Here is a 24589-nt window from a genome sequence, read left to right as displayed (position 1 = left end):
GTGAATTCATCCTTCATAGCCACGTTCTCCTCAGTGATGACGATGACATCTTGCTGGGAGAAATTGAAGGTATTTATTTTGTATACCTGGTTTGGATCTATCTTGGGGATAGACCAATTTTTGAGTCGATCTTCAACCTTAGCCAGATGGCTACAACTTTAAAATATGCTGCCAAGTATATCTCTACCCACCCAACCTTAATTTTCGAATTTTCCATTTTCAAAGCGGATTGAATCTATTTTATATTGTTTTTTTTTTAAATCTATATTATTGTTTTAAATTTGAATTTGGCAGGCCGGGGAGGTTGCGCGTTGGATTTCAGAATTTACATACAGAGATCCATTTCCATATATAAGGAAGGGTATGCAAAAAATTTAATCGTCCTGCCGGAGGCGAAGAAGTTGCCGATCCACGACAGCGGCGAGATTAGCTCTCTGTATTCTTTAACCAAAGATGGGGTTCTTCTCCTTCCTCGGACGGGTCCTCTTTGCCTCCATCTTCATCCTCTCCGCCTGGCAAATGTAACTCTTCTATTTCTCTTTAGTTATCCCTCCTCAATCTTCAGATTCATCGGATCTTTCATCTATCGATTTCAATGTATATGTTCCTTTTCCTTCCACGTCGAATCTTCTATTGTCATAGGCTTTTATTGCTTTCATTCCCGAATTGGGTCTTTATCTTTTTTTGTTATTGTTTGTAAATATTTAGTGATTGCTGCTGTTGTGTTCTGTTATGGCATTCTGGTTCTATGGCTGCATAGCTTTCTACAAATGACTTGCGCGCAAAAACTTCTGATGGGCGAGGTTATTAGGGCGCTGTTTAATTTTCCTTCGATTCGTAGACTGCGACGAGTTTAGGAATGATTCTACATTGTTCATTTCTCGTTGTCATAGAGATTAAGGACCATTTCATATGTCCGACGTTTACATTGTCTGACTTTGGTTGAGAGTGGGGGGCCTAAAGGGTTTTCAAAAGAAACCATGTTTGCTATTAGTGAGATTCTATATTATTCCAGGAGATGCTTTTGATATTAAGAAGGTTATACTTATTGGGTACATTTATTGCTGTAGGGGATAAAATTTATTGGTTTTATCCCTTCAAACTGGAATGAACTATGTAAAATGAGAGGATAGAGGACATATTGCATTAAAGATCTCCAGTTTTCCAATTTGATGTTTCTAGTAATCCTGGTTGTGTTCATCCCTGATCAGATATTAGTGCCTACTGTTAGATCATTTTTCTCGTTAGCTAATTATGAAGACATTTGTTTCAATTTTATAGTAACAAACAGGACATTTTATATTGGGCTGAAGTGTGGAAGAAACGAACTGCCATTGTTGGATACTGATTAATGATGGGAAGTTCCTGGTATAAACTTTTCTGTTACATAATTTTTTCCGTGCTCGTTGGAATGGGTTTTCCTTGAATCCGTAGTCCAGTGGTGTTGTAGTCTTCATCTTACCTCCAGCTTCTTATCATTGTTTTAACATTTTCAACAATTTGGGTATTTCATCTAAATGTTATGGAACAGTTTTGATCCCTCTAGAACTATATATCTCAAGCAAAATGCCTTCGTTACCGAGAATTCTATTATTCTGGTATTGACATTACATACATCCTTTGGTCAGGTTTAATGAGTTTGGCAATAATGGTGGGCCGGCAGCCGAGGCATTGTCTCCAAAGATAGCTGTTTTGAGGAGAAATTTATCATCCAAACTGGGGCTAGCGATACCTGATATTGATGTAAGACCGTATATTTTTTCACCTTCAGTTTTCCTGCAACTTTGTCTGCTGTTCTCTTCTTACTCACCACTTCGGTTTTGACAATACGAGTGTGCTGTAACTTTTCCTTTTCACATTCTGATCATTTTCTGCAGGTCAGACACTTGGTTGCCATTTCTCTAGCTCTTAAAGGAGTCGGAGGCCTTCTGTTTGTTTTTGGCAGTAGCGTTGGAGCTTATCTGCTGGTAAGGATTCACCATATTCTTAATTTTAGCCTCCAAGCAGCAATTTGCTGCCGACTCTTTAGCATTACGGCTCAATGTTACTCTAAATTGATGCACATATTTAAAGAGAACATTGCCTTTCTTTCAGCTTCTGCAATTGGCAATTACCACTCCGGTTCTCTATGATTTCTTCAACTATAGCCCTCAGAAGCCTTCTTCTGGGCTGCTAAGTGATTTCTTGCAGGTTTGTCCATGTGCTTTCTAACGTTCCCCCCCCCCCCCCCCCCCCCCCCCCCCCCCCCCCCCCACCCCATTGTTTTATTTTCTTCATTTCAGTCTACTGGTGAAAAAAAAAACTTATGGATTCCTATTTTTTGGCAGCAAATTGCACTTTTTGGCGCTCTGCTTTTCTTCCTGGGGACGAAGAGGACTACTGCTCCAAGAAGGCAACCGAGAAAGAAGACACCTAAACCAAAAACATATTAGATTCGTCTTAGGATTAACAGTTGGTGATCGGATGGATTTGTACTGGCGTTCAGTTGTTAGGTTTACACATTTTCACCATTGATGCAAACTAGAAACTTACTTCTCTAGTAGTTGGCTACTTTCATTATCCCGGATTACTTCCCTTCATTGTTGTCTTCTGATGAGTTGTTATTCAAGTTGAGCTGCGGCATGTAGGTCTTTGTAGTGTACTGTGCTCCGGAGAAGAGAATTGGACTTACTTTTTTTTTTTCCTTAATATATGATTGAGTTAGCATCTTTCTGGGTTCCCTCTTTTAATGTACTTATTTATGCCCACGTTTCATAGTATTTGAACCAACCATTTTAACTGAACTTCTCCTCACCTTGATTCATGTTCTCCGAGGAAAGGAAATAGTGTGTTAGGAATAACGCAAAGTGATCGCATGATATGGTCTATTTTGGACATAAATTTTCACGACTTTATTTTTTATTTCATTCAAAATATCTCGTATCATCGCTTATATGCACCCGTATTTCCAACAAATAAATTATTATATATCATTTTATGGAAAAAAAAACCTAGATATTATATAAACACTAGCATATAGATGACCCAAATTTAGCTAGGCCAAATATTGTTGTCTAATATCTATTTTAACTATGGGCAATTTTTTAAATGTCAAGTTAGCCTTTGATTTGTGAGAAATAAATCAATAATGAATAATTTGTCCCGTCACACAGGCCAGAATTAGGTAGATTTATTTATTTTAATCAGAAAGAATAAATCTGCAATCCGTTACGGCGTTAACGCCGAGTGCCACCGGACGTTAGTAATTAGCGCTAATTTGAGGTGCGATCCTCCCTCGGCTGCGCTGCAGTGTCCTGCGGACTGCAACAAGACCAACGCCTTCGCCATGGTAGGGCAAAGAACTGAGCTCTCCATTTTCATTTTATTTTCGACTCTCTTTGAACTGTTTCTTTGTTTTTTAACTTACAGGATTACCTGAAATCAGTTGTACCTTCGCAACTTATTTCCGAACGAGGTTCTAATCTGGTAGTGATAAACCCAGGTACTGCAAATTCGTCTCTCTCGTACATGCTGATTTTCTGCTTCTGCTTCTGCTTCTCCTTTTCATCGTTGCGAATTTCAGTTTGTAAATTAGTTTTCACTCAGCTAGTCACATTTTTTTTCTCACTCTAATTGTTTTGGTACCTTTTTTTTTTTTTGGGTGTGAAGGATCTGCACATATTAGGATTGGCCTTGCATCGCAGGATGTTCCTTTTAATATTCCTCATTGCATTGCTCGTTATACCAATCAACTGCCCAAGAGAAATGTTCAAGATCAGGTTTAGAATACGTTTTAAGAAGTTTATAACATTATCGACGTAATTTCAATAAACATTGACCGTAATTGTTTGTTTCCGGGGTTTCAGATGCTTAATTCACAAGTTACGACTGCGCAGCACATGGACCGTGAGAAGGCGTATGATGTCGTGAGTGCCATTTCTGCTTTGTTTACACATTTATGGAATATTTCTTTGATTGGTTATTTATTTTTGTCTGTTTTTAGATTGCGTCATTGCTAAAAATACCGTTTCTTGATGAAGAGGTTGCTAGCAATTCTTTCCCACGTAAGGTAGGCATGGTTCTTGGTCTTCTATTATTTGCAACTTGAAACTGATTAGGCTCTACTGCGTATCTTATTGCAGTTATACAAATTTCTCTGGCTGTATTTTATTTGCAACTCGAAACTACATTCTTGGTCTTATATTATAATCCAAAAAGGGCTATGATTCAGTGAAGTGAAGTTTTCATTCATATTTGGTTACACATCTTATGGAATAAGAGAGGTTTCGTGTTGCATCTCTTAAGCATGTAGTATTACTAGAAGAAACGTGTAACAAACTATTATGTTCTCATTTAGATCAGCTGAATTGCATTAGGAAGTAGAAACATAGTTTGACTGTATCATTTATCTTTCTAATATAGTTAGAAGGCCACCTTAGTTTTACCTTTTTAATCTCGCTTACCGTCCATTCTTGGGACATTATTTTGTGTGTCATACTAATAAAGCAGTAGCAAACTGGCAAGTGGTTTCTTGAACTCACAGAGTAGTGAAGCTCTATGTACACGAAGATCAATTCCTCTGTTTTTTTTATTTCTTTTTTTTTTTTTTTGTTAAGAGACTATCTAGGATTCTTTTGAGTTTGCCCAACACTGTCAACTATCACACTAGAAATTTATTTTTCCATTATTATGATGTGCTCAAGTTTGCCTCACAAGTAGATAAATTACTTCACCTCTTCAATTTTGCTTTCATAGTGCAATATTTACAATGTCCATATTCTATTTTGTGTTTCTAAAACGACTTTTAAGATTTTAGCTAGTCCGCATGCGATAGTAGCACCTAAAATAATTCTTGAATGGGAGCATGAGGACTAATTAGGTGCAACGTACTGGCCAACAATGTGTTAATGTCTTCTGCTGTGAATGGTGTACAGATGGGACGTGTTGATGGACATAATATGCATAATGGCAAGAAGGATACTGTTTTTTCTTGGACTGATGTACATGAGAAGGACCCAACTTTGTCAATGGCTGTGGGTAATATCATTTGGTTAACTTACTCTGCTTCTTCATTACCATTCGCAGGCATGAAAATGTTTATGATATGTCTTGCTCTTCTCATATTCATTTGGAATGCCAAGAAACCTGAAAATTTGATAAAACCCTGAAGCAGGCTAAAATACATCTTCAATCTTCTAGAGTCGCTTTGCATGGGTCACTGTTGTACAAGTCATTTTATTCTTCATATCTTCTTCCTCATAAAACTGAAATAAATATTAAACCGTAAAACTTTATGGGTACTGTGTGATGAACAAGTCCTTATATTCCTTTTCTTATTTGTTATCTTTATTGTCTTCTTCGTCTTCTTTTCGAGACAAATAAATCTTGACATATCTCTGGGTTATTTACACTGCTGTACAAGCTTCATATTCTTCATGTTCATCAGATATTTAACATGGACTATAAGAAAAATGTGTAGCATGTGTTTAGACTTTTGTTTAATATTTTTCTTTCTTGGTATATGAAGATTCTGCCTTGTCCTCTCCACCATTAACCCAATAATGCGTTTTGGTTGCACATCATAAGTTCTTCTGTTACCTCCGTAATTTGTTTTTGCAGAAAGTTCAAGCTCCAAGGATGTGGACAATGAGTCTTTGGATCAGCATGTAGTTACCGATTCCAAGGAGCTTAGTTCAAGTGTAATCAGATATAGACAGTTTATTTGCGGTGAGGATGCTCTTAAAGTATCACCCAGTGAGCCATATTGCCTACACCGTCCTATTCGCAGAGGTCACTTGAATATCTCACAACATTACCCTATGCAACAGGTATTATCTAATTTGAGCATATCTTTTGCCTGTAGTTTCTTTACAATGCATTGTTAAGATGTATTATATTATAAACTTCCTCTGCAAAATTTGTGTTTTATGAGTGCTGAAAGTTAGAATATAGAGTATATTTTACTTTTCCTGTTTGGAAGTGTCTTGGAAAATTAAGCCGAATCGGTTTTTACAGCCGTGACTATACTACTATAGTACCACATTTTCTGCCAATTATTTTACCACACTTGGATTAATTTTACTTTTCAAGAATTAGGGAAAAAAAGGGCAAGTATGATATTTTCTGCGATATTTGAACTTTAACAATATTAGTTCATTCAAAAGTATTCTATTATGTGAAGACTGTAGACGGAAGGAGAAAAGTTCACTGAAGCTTTCATATGCTTCAAACTTTATTTTAAAATTTTGTCTGGTATATTTCAGGTACTTGAGGACTTGCATGCTATTTGGGACTGGATTTTGATAGAAAAACTGCATATTCCTCATAGCGAAAGAAACTTGTATTCCGCTATTCTTGCCGTCCCAGAAACATTTGACAACCGTGGTACTTCTTAGAAGTCATTCTTTGATAATTATGTGATTCTTTTGAAGGGCTCCTTTTCACATTAATAATTTTTCCAGATGATCATTTTGTGAATTTTGCTTAGATAATCAAGAGATTATGAAAACAAGTCAGATGATTTTTTTTAAAAGTTTACATCCTTTTTTGGCCTCTGACTTTTATGTTATTTTATGGTCCCTAAACTTTTTGTCATTGGGTTTTAGTCCCTCAACTTTGCATAAAACATTATTTATCTTTGCCATTAATCTTTTATAAATCATTTAATTGAATCTTCACTTGACACATCTTCATTTACTTAATGAGAAATTCTACATTCAAAAATGTTTGAAGCTATATGTAGTAGGTCAGGTGCCGACTTTCGGAGTGGATCCAGATTTCTCTGAAATGATTAACACAAAATTAACATGAAGGACTAAAATAGTTTTTTTATTTAGTTTAGGAACTAAAGCAAATATCTGAAAATTTAGAATCAACAAAGGAAAAAAAGGGGGATTTAAACTTTACAGTTACCAAAAGCTGTTATTACCTTAAGTGAAATACTTGCCCCAATTATTTCTAGATATGAAGTTGGTAAATGGAGCAGGTCTGGGTAATATGGAGCAGGAGAAGATTCACATTACTTGCCCCAGACCAGCATCCATTCCCATCCTGATCTATGAGAAGTATAGCACACTTAGTTTTACATTTATTTATTTATAATACCTTTTTTATGTATTTTCTTAAATTCTAAGTATATTTGTATCTGTAACTAATTTTATTTTTCAATATTAGACTAAATCATTGGAGTTTAGAAGTGATATTTTGTCAAAATTTTGAAGGACTTTGCAAATAATAAAACTCACAAAATAGGCATCAGCATTCATGCAAGAAATCCATATTCTACCAGGTATTCCATGTTTTTTTTCCCTAATACCAGTAATGAAGTAGATGTATCAAATTATTTTTGAGTTGAATGCCAGAGGTCGGTCCTGGATTCCTGACCAGTGACCACACTTTGCATCATCTCTATTGTTGGAATTACGGTAGTTAAACTTTGACATCTAACATTTTTAAATATGACTTCTCTGATTTTCATAATTCTACTTCTTCATTGCTTCTCTTGCTGGGGAACTTTTAAATTTTATTGAAGTCATCCAATTTCTTATTATGCCAGGTTGTGATATTTTAATGACCTGAAGCTTGTGTTTCTTTTTCCTCCCTTGGTTCTTTTATTTGCTAATGACACAATCTGTGTTGAAATTTTGACATCCGATTGGGGAAAAAAAACATGCGTAACATGACTTCTGTGGGAAAAGAAAAACTAACTTCTTTTACTTGGTACAAACAGAAATAAAGGAGATGTTGACTATTGTATTGCGAGATTTGCGGTTTGGTTCAGCAGTGGTTCATCAAGTGAGTGCATGATTCTTTGTCAAGTTACAGACATCTTACTTACGTTGTATGCATCCTACAATGTTTGTGTTTGTAGTTCCTTACGAAAGTCAATAGCAAAGTTGTCAACGGGGAGCTGACTCCTTCCCCATAAATTTGCTTCCAGGGCTTAGAAGTTTTAGGAGATTCATGCGCATTCATTACAACTACAATGGCAAAAGGGTGGTCATTATTAATACTTGATGAGGGAAGCGGTTTTCTAGAGTCTCTTAAGTGCTTTCTTATCTCCCCTGCAGAAAACAAATGAACGAACAAAAAAATAAGTAGTTCTCTAGAGTATGAGCATGAAAGGAAGACATCGAGTTTTACTTATTTCCTCATTGCCCTCTGGCTTTGTAGCTTCCTTTGACAAATCTTCCTAAAGAAGTTTAGGGTTTTGGTGGGGTTAAAGGTCTGAGATTGAGGCAATTAGAGCCATGGTAATTGGATCAATTAGATAATCATTGAGTTGAATCTTCCCTTGTCTTCTATATATTACCCCCTGGCCTCTACTTGCTATCAAAGTTAATGATAAAAAAGGTTTACGCTGAATCTACATTTCTGGGAGTTGGGAATCAAATAGTTATGACAAGGATAATTAGAAACAAGAACTAGAAACAGTATCACAGAATCTAATAGGAAGAACAGCTTGATAAAGAGAGGATAAAATTAAAGAATGAGGTTGTTTTGTATAACTACTGAAGTTGGAAGGACTGGGAAGAAGCGAAACTTAATAATTCTTGTTAACGATGATTTACAAAGATGGATAGTAGTTTTAGTTGCTTATCAATGTTTCTTTTTAGAGTCTAACTCTAGAAATCACTTCCCTTGTTAAGCATCAATGGCAACTGCAATCTTGCAAATGTAGTTGTAACGAATGCGCACGAGTCCCGGGATCTACCAAGCCCTTGAATGCAATCTCTTTGGTAAATAGTGAACCCTGTAAGCTAGATTGGGGAAGATTGTTGTTATCACTTTTGCAATTCTTACATGATGCTTGGTACAAGATGTTGCTTGTTACAAGAAAGAGGGGATCTAACATGTTTGTTGAACCTTTTCCAATAGGATAAAATTCTACTTTATTGTTGAGATAAACCACGTGTACTGATTTTGTTAAATATAATGGTAAGATTCAATAGAAGGATGTGATTTCTTGATTTTGAAAATGAGAGTGTTTGAAAGCATTTTTAGAACATAAGAATATGATTTTCAGGATAAGTAAATCACATGGGTGTCATTTGCAATAAACCCAAACTTGTAAAGATATATAACGGCAAATGTTTGTATATTTATTAATCTATGTTATAACTCTACTTCTGACTCAAAGTTACCTGTCCTTAAATTATATACATCACATAGTTTATTTTTCTCTCTATTGGTTAGCAGGTACCCTATTAAATGGATAATCTTATTAACTTTTGGTTGTGCCAGGAAGGGCTTGCTGCAGTTTTCGGGAATGGACTATCTACAGCGTGTGTTGTTAACATGGGAGCACAGGTGACAACAATTATTTGCATCGAGGTAAATTCAGTTTTTTGCTAACCTCCTTTTGCAACTGATTTTGGCACCCTCAAGGGGAAGCCCGGTTGGCTGGGCTTGGGGCCTCTGGCTCATACTGGCTTAGAAGTCTCAAGTTCGAACCTTCCGGTGAGCTTAATACCAAAATTCTTGATATCTCCCGGACCTGACCTTGGGCAGGCGTGGGGACCCCTGAGTATAGGGGAGCAAAGCTCCGACTCCCGGTTATAAAAAAAAAGGGAACTAGTTTTGCATATTTTAAGAGTACCACAATATCCAATGTTTGAGTTTTGGAATTGCAGATGCAAATTGGTGTCCTATCCATCTATCTATAACTACTGGTAGGAAAAAGAATTCTTAGGGATAAACTAGGCAATTGCCTTGTAACATGCAATTATCCATATTGTAACTGCCTTTTAACAGGCTAACATGTTATTATCGAGGTTGCTGACCACTTTTTATCAATGTCCACTTACTTCATTTCACGTGTGCCAATTATTTGATAAATTATTAGTTTAATGAGAATAATTGCAATACCTCGTGTTAGAATATCATTAAGCATTTGGCTTGAAGGAAAAAATAAGCAGATGATACACTTTTTATCAATGTCCACTCACTTCATTTCACGTGTGCCAATTATTTGATAAATTATTAGTTTAATGAGAACAATTGCAATACCTCGTGTTAGAATATCATTAAGCATTTGGCTTGAAGGAAAAAAATAAGTTGATGCTTTTCCTGAAGTATTAAATATTCAGTGACCTGGTTGTAATTGTTCATTTTTTGTCAAGGATGGAGTTGCCCTGCCTGCTACAGCAAAGACGTTGCCTTTTGGTGGAGAGGTTGGTTTTTATTTTAGCTACTCCAATTATTTGTTATGTTGGAAAGTGAGCTTGTGGTATCAGCTAAAAAGCTCGGTTATTTAGCAATTTTCCTTCAGTGCTATCTGTGTGATGAAATTTTGCTATTTTGTCTGGTAATTGATTCATTAGGTGTTTTCAGGACTTATCTAGATGCCTACTGTGGACTCAGAGGCATCACCAGACTTGGCCACCAATTCGTACTGACATCTTATCAAAGCCTGTAGATCTTCTGATGCTTAATAGACTGAAAGAGTCGTACTGTGAGATTAGGGTGAGTTCGACCTTATTTTTTATGACTGCAATAGTGTAGATATAAGCAAGCTCTTAAATAATTGTTGTTTTCTTGCAAGTTTACCAAGTTATGGTCCATAGATCGTGATTCTCTTATTCAATCGATTTTTGCCTCTTTGGTATTCTAGATGAGAAGATTTTTCATAATTATTCTTTTTCATTAGAGGATGTTTGGAGGCTCTCTGTATTTATAGTTAAGGGCTATTTTTGCAAAACAATGATTTACAGTACTTGCCCTCTCATCCATGCCGTTTCTGCATTCCATTATAGCAAGGTTTTCATGGCAAGACTTGGTCCGAAATAACCCCTTCCTTAATTTCCAAATTATCTATAGTGCAATAGATGTCTTAGGTTCTAAGGAAGAGAAATGACCCTAAAGAAAGGAATTATGAAATCACATATAAAATGATTTGAATGCATTTTGTTGTATTCAATTCCATATTATAAACCGGTCATTTGTTTTTCAAAGGTCTACTGCTGTTGAAAAGTTAGGAGTGGAGTATTTCATAAAAATGCATAGTTTTATAAAGTTGAGATACATTCTGCTCCTGAGATATCTTACGAGGACTTCCAAGTGTATTTCACAGAAGGTGCTTTTTTTTTATGCCCTTGGATTTAGATCGATTTCCTCTTATCATTCGGTTCCCATTGACAGGAAGGGGAGGTTGATGCTGTTGCTGTAGTTCACTCGTATGAAGAAGGCAGTCCTGCTGGTTCTCATAAAACAAGACTGACTGCTCTTAATGTGTGGCTTCGTAATGAATTCATTTTTCATTTGATTTTTTATTTGAAGAACATCATTAGAAAGACCATTTATCATCATGCCCCATCCCACCCCTCAAAAAAAAGGTACCACCTATGGGCTTGTTCTTCCCAATGCTTTTGGTTCCAGATGTGTATCCACCACCACCCCGTGCATGGTCAGTAACTGAGAATTATTTTCAACTAGTTTTTATGTTGAAATATAGCTGTATGGCAACTATTCTGAAAATTTGGTGATGATATTTTAAGGTTTCATGACTATGAGGATATGCTGGAAGAGACATGGCATACAGAATACTCTAGAAGATCTGATATGCCTGAAAATTTTTATCCTGGAATTAACGTTGGTTTCCCAACGTGGGATAGCTACCCAGTTTATGCAACTAGACCGAGAAAGGAAGAGAAGGTTGGCCTTGCTGAAGCCATCACCAGCAGTATCCTCTTAACAGGTATTCTTGCAGCCTTGTGCACATTTATTCTACTAGAATGGGGTTTTTTACTGGTTAAGCTCTAATTCCTGAACAGGGCGAATTGAGCTCCAGAGGAAACTGTTCTGTAGCATACAGTTGGTGAGTTTCTTATTTAAGGCTTCGAGTCTACGTTAATGAAGTTCAAATTCCATATATTTGATACAGACAGGAGGGAATAATATTGTTTTGGGCTTTAGGTTGGTGGGGTGGCTTTGACAAGGGGTCTTATTCCTGCAATGGAGGAAAGGTTTGTTGTCTTAAGCTTCAAGAGCACTTGTTTCTATGTTTCATTAGTCTTTTATTGCTTGTAAAAATACTAAATAGCGATTAAATAATGGCATCTGAGTTCGATATAACGATGAAAATTTGTTTCTTGGGTAATTCTGATTCTGGAGTGGTTTATGAACGTTGGTCATGTAAAATAAACAAATTCAGGCTTGAAATGAACAAGACAATCAGTCAACCCACCAAGCTATCAATTTGCGTACCACCACAAAAAAATCTGGCCGATTTTCTTTTGCAACCGTTTAACATTCCAAACTTGTGGACAAGGATGCTATTGCAATTAGATAGGGTTTTCCCTTTATGGATGAGGACAAATGCATATGAAGGTCCAAACTTAAATGCTCAGTCTGCATGGTTATTTTCTAATTTTAATTACTTTTTCATTTTTTTAGCCGTACCATATTGTTCTATTAGAAGTTAAAACTTTAGGCGGTTGTAAATTTTCTTTCAAATTGAATTAACTTACTTTTTTATTGTTTGGGATGCTTACGTTGTAGTTTCTTTGCCTGAATTTCTTGCTTTTTTGGTTTAGGCTGAAACTGTGAGGACTAAATTCTCAGTTTCGATGCATTTGTGTTCAGAATCAGATATTAAAAACAAATGATAGTACCTCTAAATCCTTGTCATCTCAATATCAGAAGTACTCTTTGGCAGTGATATACTTCTGCTTAGATATTCTAACGCTCTTGTACGTGTTTCTGTCTTTGTTTGCCTTTGCAGAGTCTTGCATGCAATTCCTTCAAATGAAGCAATAGACACTGTTGAGGTTAGATTGTATAGTTCATGGCCATTTCCTTACTTTTAGATCATTGTTTTTTAATATTAGTTATAATTCTTAAGTATGACTTTTTAATAAAAAAAAAAAAAAATATATATATATATATATATATATATTAAAACAAAATTTATAATAAAAAGTAAAGAATTATTCTATGTTCCCATTCAAAGTCCTAAAAGATTGATGGCGTAACCCATAGGGCTTCGTGAGAGGGAGGCTTTGGAGAGACCTTTGGCTTTCCCCCTTGAGTAGGAGGGGTTGAAGATGGCTTTCTCATCCTCTACCTGCTAAATCACTTCTTTGTCCCAGTTTAAACCCTTGTTCTTAAAGGATCAGAGACAGGGATGGGGGAAACAAGAAATTTGCATAGATCATGTTTCCTCACGAGGATTTTTTCCCGTTACAATAAGTAACTTTCAAAATTTTAGTTTTCTCAACCAAAAAAAAAATTAGAAAAGGTCTATTTTTACCAAATTGAGGCACCATATAGAAGTAATCTGTACATTATTCAAGAGAGCATACTATATTGTTGAAGACTCTGATTCCTTTCCTTCCATAGACACAAAAAGAGGACTCTAGCAGCACAACTCCACAAAATTCTTGCCTTTCCTTTAAGGTGCCACCCGTTGACAGCTTCAAGCAACCAATTGTCTACTAGTTTAGTCAAGCAGGAAGAAATACCCAATTCTCTCATCAAAAGGAGTAGCTTCTGGAGGCAAAAGGGCAATGAAGGAAAATATGATCGATAGTTTCAGCATTCATGAGGCAAAGGCAGCACACTGTTGGGTATAGAGACCAATTTGATAACTTCCTTTGTATCTTTTCATGGGTGTTTAGGTTCCTATAAGTAAGGCTCCAGATGAAGACTTTAACCTTCTTAATTTCCAAATCGACTTTATTAGTGGGGTTTTCAATTTAGGAGTAGTCTCATCAATTTAAGGAAGGCAGATTTTATACAGAAGTTCTTCCAGCTCTCAAGGGTCCATTCTACTCTATTAGTTGAGAAACTTAACTAATACTAATAGAATGTATTGATTTCATTTTTCATTTAAGTTCAGTTTGGTCTTTTACGGCCTCTGAGTAGGCGGTGTGTTCTATATAATAGAGGCCTCTGAGTACGCGGTGTGTTCTATACATAGAGTGGCGCAGGATCTAAATCAATATTTGGAGTGTCGTTGGCCCCTAAGTCAGGATTATTGGCCGTGGTCATTGCTTTTACAAGTTGGTTTATTTCTTATATATTAGATCATTTGGCTGGAGGGAAACAAATGGGTGTTTCAAAATGAGGGGTATTAGGAGGACAGGAGTGTATCTTACTCAGATATCTTCCATTAGGCATCGTCTTCTTATTCGGTATTGTTTCCCTATTCTTCGTCGCCAACTACCAGCACTCCATGTAACTTTTTTGGGTCTTTTTATTGCCCCCGGTCTTTTATTTTTAGTTTAATTCCATGCTTTTTGTTTAAAGATTATACTTAGAAAAAGGATAACTGTAAATCTATGAGAGAGATGCTTTGTCCCCTTTAAGGATAAACAAATTACACAGAAGAAAATAGAATCCACCCATCAATAACAATTATAACTACCCCGGGACAGAAAGGGATAAATGACTAGATCGAATAAAATAAATTACCCATCTAGAATACAGGAGAGAACAACTACAACAAAATATAGATTATAATTATGTACAATTATAATAAATTTGAACTATAGGCAGTAATTAGTCAAGTTCTGCTCTAAATAGGAAGCGTGCCTTGGTTAATTATAACTTTACTACCCCTTGCATGTACAGACATTGACGCCGATTACTTCCAATTGTTTCATAGTTAAAAGACTATTAGCAAAGATTCTAGGGATCTAGGAATTTGATGGTTTGCGGTTCCTGCCTGTTTATATTGAATTCAGTACCATGCTAATAGTAGGTTATCAATTACCACCTATAAATTCGTTTCTACTTTAATGTTATTATATGACTGAACGATGTGTTCCAAATAGGTGTTGCAATCAAGAATAAACCCTTCTTTCGTATCATGGAAAGGTGGAGCGGTAAGTTGAACGGCATTAAAAGATTTTTATTTCACACATTATTATTATTTTGTATTTTCCTGATATCAGAATGTAATCGAGGTCATTTATCCTTATAGAATAGGCATTACCCAATTTCCCGTGAAGGATTTATAAGAATTAACTTGCTGAAATTTAAACAATCTGATTGCTGAAAAGCTTAGGGAAAATTTCCTCTCTATACATGGTATGTCGAATAAAGGAAGAATACACCGAGTAGGTTAAATTGTCAGAACTCTTAGCTGCAGCAGAGTCTACGAAGAATCATTCTTAATGTATTTGAAGTGAATAAATACTCAAAAGTTTTTGTTCTTTGGAATGGGAAATTTGCAAGTGGAAAAGGATACATGAACAAAATACCTTCTTAATATCTTTCAATATAGTGTGGAAAATCCATCAGGATAATCAATAGCATATGACAACAATGTGACAGATTATCGGAGTGCTTGATTTCGGGCGAGATGCTTGGATACATCGTGAAGACTGGATTAACAGTGGAATTTTTGTTGGAAGTGGCAGAAAATACAAGGATTCTTATTATCTTCAAGCACAAGCGATGTGCTACATTAATTCCTAGAAGGTGACCTGTTTCTGCTATTTTCCTACTGATCAGGAACAGCTCAAATTTGTTGCCACTAGTGTAATGGAAGTTGAGCTTACAATGCTCTAGAACTTGATATAACTGTAGCAAATGTAACAACCTTAATGTGCACAGTTGTCATTATACAGAAAATTTCTGAGACTTTGTCATGTTTCTTATTGCAGATGATAAATTCTTTTGATTTGTAATCTTTTTTTTTTCCTGGCCTGCAAATATGGTGCGTAAATCAATTCCATGTGTTTTTGAGCTTTTCCGTCTTTAGATGTGATCTTTACGATTAAGTATTTAATTCTATATATTTAGGATGAAATTTAGGGAATGGGGACTGGAGAGAGCTGTTCATCCTTGTGAACTTACCAGACTTGTCATGTTTCTTGTTGCCCGTGCGTGCGTTTAAAAGATCTGCCCAAGTTCAAAATGATGCACAGTACCAAAACAGATACTAAAAATTTAGTGACTCGAGATAGCATGAATTTTATTTAGAATATTTTCTGAGGAATTGAAATATTCTAAACAATATCAGATAATGCGATTTTGAAACATGTTTATGGGAGACTTCTGAAACGACAAAAACAACAAAGAAACGTGACGGTAATACAAAGTCAGAAGAAGACAGATGGTCTGTAATGGAAAGTTGCCATGTGAGCCAGAAAAGGAGGATTCTATCCTCATTCCAGAGCTTCGTTCCTCGTTCACCGGCCGGAGGAAGGGAGAAAGAGGTTTGCGGCGGCGGTAGTGATGGCTGGCGAGGAGGATACGGCGGCCGGCGGCGAGTTTCACCGGAAGAAATGAGAGAAGTCCAATAAAAAAAAAACATTATTAAATTTAATAACTCTTATCAAATCAGCACAGTACGGTCAACCATTGACATTTATCTTGAAACTAGGTAGACATGTAAAATACTTGGCTAAGTGGACTAATTTTATTTTTGCATCATTAAATATTTGATCATTCATTATTTTTTGTATTATTTTTTCTTAATTATCAAATATTTAATGAGAAATGACAAGATTTCACCCTAACCTCAAAGTTGAGGGAGTTTGGAAATGGTCATGACCTTGGTGGGTAATCCAAGCACCCCAGTGATCTCAGGGTACAAACCCTTCCTGATTTCAGCATATGCTTCGCCATCCCATTTTTTCGCCGCCAGCTGCTCCCCAAACTGGAGCGCAGCCGTCATGAGGCCGCCAGCGCCGTCGTGCGCCGACTCCACAATGCCCCTTCTCACCGCCGCTTCACCGCTCAGTTTCATGCCCCTCAGGATCAAGTCGCGCTGAACCGAAGTGGAGCCCATCTTGGACTTAAACAGAGCCGCGAAGTAGTCCGGCAGAGTGAGGCCCAGATCAATCTCTCGCATGAAAAGCGAGCCCAGATCGCTCCTCATGATCAAGTAGTCGTGGCTCACCGCCAACGCGAGACCGGCGGCAGCGGCGTCGCCGGAAATGGCAGCAATGGTAGGCATGCGAAGGGAAAGGAGTTGGGCCACGACGGGCCTGAAGATGTCAATTATGTGGTTGAGGCGGTCACGGGCGCCGTCAAGGGTGCCGGCGGCGAGTGCCCAGGGGAGGTCGAAGCCGTTTGAGAAGTTGTCGCCATTGTTGGTTGTGATGAGAACGGAGCCGGTGGTGGCGTTGGCTTTGACCTCTGAAAGAGCGGTGAGGATGGAGTAGATCAACGGTGGGTTGAGGCGGTGATCGTCGTTGGCGGTCAGTGTTAGGATGAACACATTGCCTCGCCTCTCAACTGTGCACATTTTCGTAACCTTATTCAATTACACTCCACTCCTCGTCCTCGCTCAACCACTATTCACCAAAATCAACCATCAAATTCCTCCATTTATCTTCATTTTTATATACAGTACCCCTCAACTTTATCCTTTATTTCAAAATTATCCCTATCTCCCAAAAATATTTCAACGCTACCTTCAGCGTTTCATAAATGTTTTAAAATATATATATTTAAAAAAGAAAAATTGACCTGACAAAATTTAAAACAATACTGGTAGGTATAAATTTTGTTAAAACAAGCAAAATTCAAGAGTATTTTTTCTTTTTCTCCTTCAAATAAAGAGTTGTGTTTCGCAAATAAATATCTTTTGTCAGTTTCTTCAAATGAAAGTTACATTTCACCAAAAACAAAAATATCTTTGGTCAATTTTGAAAAACTATTTTTTTTTAAATTCTGAAAACATATTTATGTTTTGAGATTTTAGATTTGATATTTAAAAAGGTAGAATTACATTTTAAAAAGTAAAAAAAAATTGATAAATATATTATTTCATGTTAAAATTAAAATATGAAAAATATAATATATTACAAATTATATAACATTGTAAAATTATAATTATACAAAATTTATAACATATATGTTAATAAATTAATTAGTAATATTTTTTATTGAATTAAATATTTAGTTGGTAACTACCAAAATTCAATTTCTAATATCTTGGTCACCTGTTCGTGCTTGGTGGCTTATGAAATGGAAGATTGAACATCTGACTTGAATGAACAACATGTCTTTAACCACTAAACCAAGTTCATGTGAGCTTTATTGGTCCAGGTAAATCATCACATTTTAGTCTTCTTATGAATTAATGATCAATGTTTAGTGGTAGTAACTGATATATGGTATCCTCGTGATTTTTTTAGTTGGACGGTAAAGTGAAAAATTTGAAAATACAACCTTAACAATGTCTCAACAAAATGATTATTTTGTTCAGTTCAATTACTTTTCTTTATCATTGATACTCGATAAGTAATTCTCGTATTGAATTTTGAAATTCATTTTCTTTTAAAATGTTGATAAACAAAATATAAGTGGATCGTGTTTTGAGTGGAAATAATTGGTAGATGTGGCTGTTCGATTTTAGAGCAGTTATTTGACCTTTATAATGGATTAAAGTTAACCACCATTCAAAAAATTATGTGAAATTTTAGAATGGGGGGTGCACAAATCTTCGTTTTAACTCTCATTTCTTTCACTCCTCTCCCACTTTTCCAATAGATCTATGCATCTCACCCTCACGCTACCACAGTCTAATTGATATAATTAACATCCCTCTCTCACTCATCATTCATTTACAACTACATGCTTCGTCACTAATTTACAAATATATATAATAAATTATTCATGAACAATTTTAATTTTAATGAGTCTCAACTTGAGCATGACTCAACTGGTTAATGTATTTTTACCCAAAAAAAAAGGTAAGGTGGATTCAAATTCCATGTTATATTAAAAAAAACTACTCAGGATTTATTTGTGAATCATTGAGTTACAACAATAATGAATACCTAGTTACGAAATTGCGCTGTCCATGGTTGGACAAGCACATGCAAGTCTATTTTTTGTCTTCTTCTGCACAATTATGAAATTAAACGGTGGATGAATTTCTCTGTTGTATTAAAAAACAAACAGTTACGATAATGAACCACCAATTTATTATAGCAATTCTGTAACTAGTGATTCATGTGGATTCAAATTCCTAAATTGTATTAATTTATCTGTTATTCACAACTAAAAGAAGGGGTATTAAAAGAATTTAGTTGTTGACTTACGACGATAATGAATCCCTAGGCACGAATTGCATGGTCCATGACAGCGCAGGCACATGCTGTCCATTTATGTCTTCTTCAACACAATTACGGAATTGCCCCTCTCTCTTATTAAATGGTCTGCCCCAATCACGAGTTGACACAACCACACCAACTGCTCCTTATTCTTCTTGCTCTATTTAAGCTCAAAATATTTTGAAAATATTTGGTCAAATTCAGAAAAATTTGTCATTATAAATTATAATTCTCATTTGTAACGTTTTCTCTGACCTTATACTTAATTGTGATATAATTTTTCAAGGATATTTATTATTACCTTTACATATACCTTGAATTTGTGGTTTTTAGTTATAGGTCAAAAATTATTTTAAATTATTAATGTGCTCATCTTGAATATATATTATAATTATCTTTGAATATTTATTGTAATTAAAAATATTTATGTTATTTTAGTTGTTAAAATTGTACATGTGTTACTTTGAGATGAGAGTTTAATTAATTTCTTGATTTGACCTTATGATTATAAAAATATATGTCAATATGAGCTTAGTTCAACGATAATTGACACTTGTATTTAACGGAGAGGTCATGAATTCGAATCCTCATATTTGTTATACTTGAAAACAATCTCCTTTGAATTAGATTAACAATAAAGTTTTGCTTTTACAAAATTTATATTATTTATAATCGGTGATAAACAAAATTACTGATATTGTTGGGGCTTCTTAAAAATTTTTGTTGTTAACTATGTTTTTAAAAATTATAGTATTGTTTTTGTAAAATAATGGGTGGTAAATAAAGTTGCCATATTTGCAAAATTGTTAGCAAATATGACAATTCTTTGTTTGTGTACTAGTAAAAGATTTTCGTATTTTCATTTTACATTTATATTCTCTCTCTCTCTCTCCTTCTCTGTGAACCGCCTGTTAAAAATTATTCATTTCAGTACTGGTAAATTGGTGATATTAGGGAATTACAAATACATGAGTTAGTACATAAATTATTGCCAATCATAGCTCAATAGATATAAATTAGTGTAAATAAATTTTGTATATTTATATATTTATTTATTGAGTAGCGTAAATAAACTATATTAATGGATCAAATGATACATTCAATAACTTGGAGAATTTGGCATAATAGTGAATGGGCCGTTAGTCTTGTTACATATATAGTTCCTACCTTTGTTATTATTTCGGCCCATTTTAATGGTTTTTTTACGAACGACCTTAAATTACCCTTCTATTTGTTACCCGCTGTTGAAAAAATAGCCTATCATATTTGATAATAAAAAATGTCTATTTATATACTTCTAACTGTTTTGAAAGTTTATATTTCTCTTCTATTTAGTTATTGGTTTTAAAATTAAAATATCCTAATTTCCATTATCTTCTCTGTATTCTATCTTATCTCTTTATTCTAATTTTTTTTTCCAACCACTATTACTATACTTACATATATATGGAGATAGAATTCACCAATTATAAAGAGACATCATAGTGAGGGAGATGATCAGGAAGGGAATTTATCGGAGTCGAGTTGACAAAGGGGAATCGAGCGAGAGGGAACAACGGTGAGGCAAGGCAGTGGGTCATAGAAATGAGATGCAGGTGGGGCGGCGGGAGGTGGAGGGTAAAGGAGATGGAGACCTATATGTTGAGTTTCCATCATTTGTATATCTTTTTGGTTTAAGGTTAGAGTATTTTATATTTTTGTATTAATTGTGCAAAAAAAAATATACATTGTTTCTCCACACTATTTCGTATTTCTTTAGTTGATTTTGTTTCGTGTATTTGTTGTTCTCTCATTATTTTTATATTTTTGTATTAATTGTTCATGAAAATATACTTTATTTCTTTAGTTGATATTGTTCAATGTATTTGTTACTCTCTTGTTATTTTTATACTTTTGTATTAATTGTTCTAAAAAATACACCTTTCTTCATTATATTTGTTGTTGTATTTGTTATTCTCTTCACCGTATTTGTTGTATTTTGTGTTTACCGTATTTGTTATATTTTGTTTCTCTGTTCACCATATTTGTTGTCTATATTTGTTATACTTTTGTTTCGTTCTCTGTTTCACCGTACTTTTTATTTGTTGTTTTTTTTATTTGTTTAACGTATTTTTAATTTGTTGTTTTTGTTTCTTTGTTCATCCATTTGTTCTAGCTTAAGTGTTAGTATTTCTATTTCTAATTACATTTGTTTATTAGATATTATTTTATTCCTTAGATTTGTTGGTATAATTCTCTGAAATATAGGTAAGATTCTAAAAATATTTGAATTGTCCTATAAATTTTGTAAGAAGGAAAAATAACGATTCATTTTAAAATTATTTTAGAATAGGGTAATTTCGTCCCTAAAACATTAGTACATATCTTCCTACTTTTACGTTGGCCATAAAAGTGTAAGTTGTGTGGCCATATTTTGAAATTGTCTATTTTAAATGGCTATATCTATTATTATCCCTAAATTTTAACCTCATTTTTTAATTTGATATTTAAAATTTAAGAAGTTTTATTTTAACCTCTGATAAATTTCAAATTCAATAATTATTAAAATAATATTTTAAAAAATAACATAACTTTTTTTATAATTAATTAATTAGATATCGATATTTTATTTTAATGAAAAATTGCTTGCTTGGTCAAAAAGAGAGAAAATATATCCTATCCAAGTACGAAAAAGTAATTTTTACTATTTTGTCCTCTTACCATATTTTAAAGATAGCGTGTACCTTCTTACGTTGGAATAACTTCTTGTTTTGTCATTATTTTAAGGAAAAAAGTTTGCCTACAAATCATTATTTAAAGAAAACTCTTTTGCTACTGACCCACCCAAACTTGCAATTTATCCAATGAGGCTACGAAAAATATATTGTAGAATATTCTTATAGTACCTAAAGATTTATTCTCTCCCCTATTTAATTTATTGCGTCCATTTTAATTCTAATATTTAATTTCATCAAATTCAAATTTGAATGAATAGAAAAATGACACGTTCTCAAAAATAAATTCAAACTATCTATAAAACGTAAATCAATCTACAAAATAACTATATATAAAAGAAAATCATCCATCTACAAAAATGTCTAAACTCATGCCATAAAAATTCCCAAACCAAGGAACAAAAATTGGGTATGTTCACGAATAAATTGTCCTAGCCTACAAAAATACGTATTATGCCCAGAAAAAAAAAATTGGTAGCCATAAAAATAGTTTTGTCAAGTCATAAAAATACAAAATTTTAAAATATTAAAACCTAACTAATTTAAGATATTTTCATTTTTTATTCACGTTAATTGGATCAAAATGAAAATGTAGGTATTAAAAATCGAGTCATTGCCAGTAAACTTTCTCCTACATTATTTTATGGTTTCTTGAATATATAGAGAGACAGAGTGCCTTTTTTTTTTTTTAGTTCAGAGAATGTCAGTTTGAATGATTATCAAAATCTTTATATTAAAATGAAACTTGGTCAGCCATACCATACGTGCAGAGGACAAAGAAAACTGTTTTTTTTTTCTTATTAAAAAACTGAGTTATTATATCTAGATTATAATGGAACCAAGCATATATATTAAATTTCTGAAAGTTCGAGGATGCGTTTATAACAAAACAGGTATAATTTTGGCTATTTATTTCTATTTTCTAAATCTATTATTGATTATTATTAACCCAAGCCTTACTAACCAAACGGATCAAAATTCAACTAAAATTTAGATAAGGTTGAGCATGATAGGAATGAAATTTGTAAAATATCATTCAAATTTTTATTTATTATTACTTAAAAGTCCGACAATAGTACTATATGTAAATTAATTAATTATATTTATTAAAAATTAAAATTAAAATTAAAGAGTTGACCAGTTTTCCTCAAAAAACAAATTTAAAAAAAAAAAAAAGGAAAAGATTGACCATTTCTCCACTATCCGCTCGTTTCCCAAACGGCAGTCGTAAGCTGGAGAAAGAAATTCCCAAATTTCTGTAAGAAGAGCAGCTCATCATGAATGGTAGAATTTCGTGTGGTTAATTTAATATTGACGCTTTCGAAACGGAAAGACGAATACAAAATATGCAGTTTTCTGAAATTGTTCGGACTGGAATCCATCTTCATCCCTCAATTTCAATACTTCTTCTGAGCTGAAAAACGATTAAAATACAGACGGCATCGGGAATTTTAATGCTAATTACGAAATTCGCATCATAAATTATTGGCAGAAGTACCAAACTGCAACTGAGATAAACAATTAATTTCCAAATTTTCAGAGCTTCGAAAGCGAAATGACCTTTTCCGGTAATCCAAGCAGACGAGAGATCCCCGGATACAGACTCTTCCTGATTTCCGCGTAGGGTTCGCCCTCCCAATTTCTGGCCGCCAGCTGCTCCCCAAGGCGGAGCGCAGCCTTCATCGCGCCGTCGTCGCCGTCGTGGGCGGATTCCACGATGCCCATCCTCACCGCCGCCTCGCCTTTCACTTTCATTCCCCTCAGGAACACATCGCGGCGGACGGAACCGGAGCCGATTTTGGAATTAAAGAGCGCCGTGAAGTAGTCCGGGAGAGTTAGCCCTAGATCGACCTCGCTCATGTACAGAACGCCTCGATCGCTCCTCATAATCAAATAGTCGTGGCTGAGGGCCAGAATGAAACCGGCAGCGGCGGCGTGGCCTGAAATCGCGGCTATGGAAGGCATGGGAAGGGAGAGGAGTTGGGCGACCACGGGCTTGAAGATGTGAACCATGTGGCTCAGGCGGTCGGCAGCCGCAGAAACAGAGCCGGCGGCGTGAGCCCAGCGGAGATCGAAGCCGTTGGAGAAGAATTTGCCATGGGAAGTGGTGATGAGAACGGAGCCGGGGGAGGCTTGGGCCCTGATTTGGGAAAGAGCGGCGAGGATGGAGTCGATTAAGGATGGGCTGAGGCGGTGCTCGTCGTCTCCGGTCAGAGTCAGGATGAACAAATTGCCTCGCTTCTCAACTGTGCACATTTTCGTAACCCTTATTCAATTCCCCCACCAATTACCAAATTCCTCAATTTATCCTGAAACAAAAATAGCGTTTCACCAACACAAAAAAAATATATATATATATATATAATTATTTTAATTTTTAGTAGACCTTTTTAATCGTTAAAAAATATTACTATGTGTATTTAATAAATTATAAAACATACGTCTGGCTTTAGAATTGATAGTATTATTTATTATTATTTTTTTGTTACAGTGACAAGGTTTTAGAGATAGATGATTGCTATAGTTTAATTTTTGTTGATATATGAGTTTTGGAAGATGTGTTCAATACTCGATCTTGTGTGTTGATAGGATTTTACTTTTGTTAAAAGCAATGGTTTTGCTTGTACGCATTGAATAGCATATTTAGAGATCTCAATTTTAAAATAATTGTCTAAATTTTCAAAGAATAATCTTTGATTTTTGTTTGGGTGTTGGCATATATTTAGCAAGGAGCTCAACCGTAAATTACCATAATGCACACGCTTATAAGTGCGATGGAATCAACCATGGAGGTCGCTCGACGTAGGACGTGGTGGGCCTCACCCGTGTACCAACCCTGCGGACCATCATTATCGGCGTGTGGTATGACTCCATTGTCTATCA

At 35.0% G+C, this 24589-nt stretch overlaps 4 protein-coding genes across 4 annotated transcripts; 2 read left to right on the top strand and 2 right to left on the bottom strand.

Moving 5' to 3' along the window:
- Positions 1-219: 219 nt before the first annotated feature.
- Positions 220-2708, top strand: LOC111013751 (HR-like lesion-inducing protein-like protein). The gene is made up of 5 exons (XM_088123649.1): positions 220-521; positions 1629-1743; positions 1878-1967; positions 2095-2190; positions 2328-2708. The coding sequence occupies exons 1-5, from the start codon at positions 454-456 to the stop codon at positions 2430-2432; spliced, it is 474 nt and encodes a 157-aa protein (XP_087979775.1). The 5' UTR covers positions 220-453; the 3' UTR covers positions 2433-2708.
- A 471-nt stretch (positions 2709-3179) lies between these two features.
- ARP9 (actin-related protein 9) lies at positions 3180-15572 on the top strand. Its single transcript, XM_022291752.2, has 20 exons — positions 3180-3328; positions 3409-3481; positions 3649-3758; positions 3846-3905; positions 3983-4048; positions 4914-5016; positions 5599-5807; positions 6243-6363; positions 7709-7773; positions 9223-9312; positions 10101-10151; positions 10312-10443; positions 11119-11208; positions 11313-11383; positions 11475-11674; positions 11751-11794; positions 11893-11942; positions 12701-12746; positions 14754-14804; positions 15256-15572. Exons 1-20 carry the CDS (start codon positions 3326-3328, stop codon positions 15397-15399), a joined length of 1779 nt encoding a protein of 592 aa, XP_022147444.1. The 5' UTR covers positions 3180-3325; the 3' UTR covers positions 15400-15572.
- A 300-nt stretch (positions 15573-15872) lies between these two features.
- Positions 15873-17333, bottom strand: LOC111013455 (enoyl-CoA delta isomerase 2, peroxisomal). The gene is made up of 2 exons (XM_022287914.2): positions 16447-17333; positions 15873-16165 (listed from the first exon to the last, which is right to left on the bottom strand). Exon 1 carries the CDS (start codon positions 17174-17176, stop codon positions 16448-16450), a length of 729 nt encoding a protein of 242 aa, XP_022143606.1. The 5' UTR covers positions 17177-17333; the 3' UTR covers positions 15873-16165; position 16447.
- A 5655-nt stretch (positions 17334-22988) lies between these two features.
- On the bottom strand, positions 22989-24030 carry LOC111014917 (enoyl-CoA delta isomerase 2, peroxisomal). Its single transcript, XM_088123620.1, has one exon. It carries the CDS (start codon positions 23960-23962, stop codon positions 23243-23245), a length of 720 nt encoding a protein of 239 aa, XP_087979746.1. The 5' UTR covers positions 23963-24030; the 3' UTR covers positions 22989-23242.
- Between the last annotated feature and the right edge of the window lie 559 nt (positions 24031-24589).

The sequence above is a fragment of the Momordica charantia genome (genome assembly GCF_013281855.1).
Source record: "Momordica charantia cultivar OHB3-1 chromosome 5 unlocalized genomic scaffold, Mcharantia_2.0 BLBB01000005.1, whole genome shotgun sequence".
Classification (NCBI taxonomy): Eukaryota; Viridiplantae; Streptophyta; class Magnoliopsida; order Cucurbitales; family Cucurbitaceae; genus Momordica; species Momordica charantia.
The sequence above is the reverse complement of the archived record's forward strand: the minus strand, read 5'-3'. Positions and strand labels throughout refer to the sequence as shown.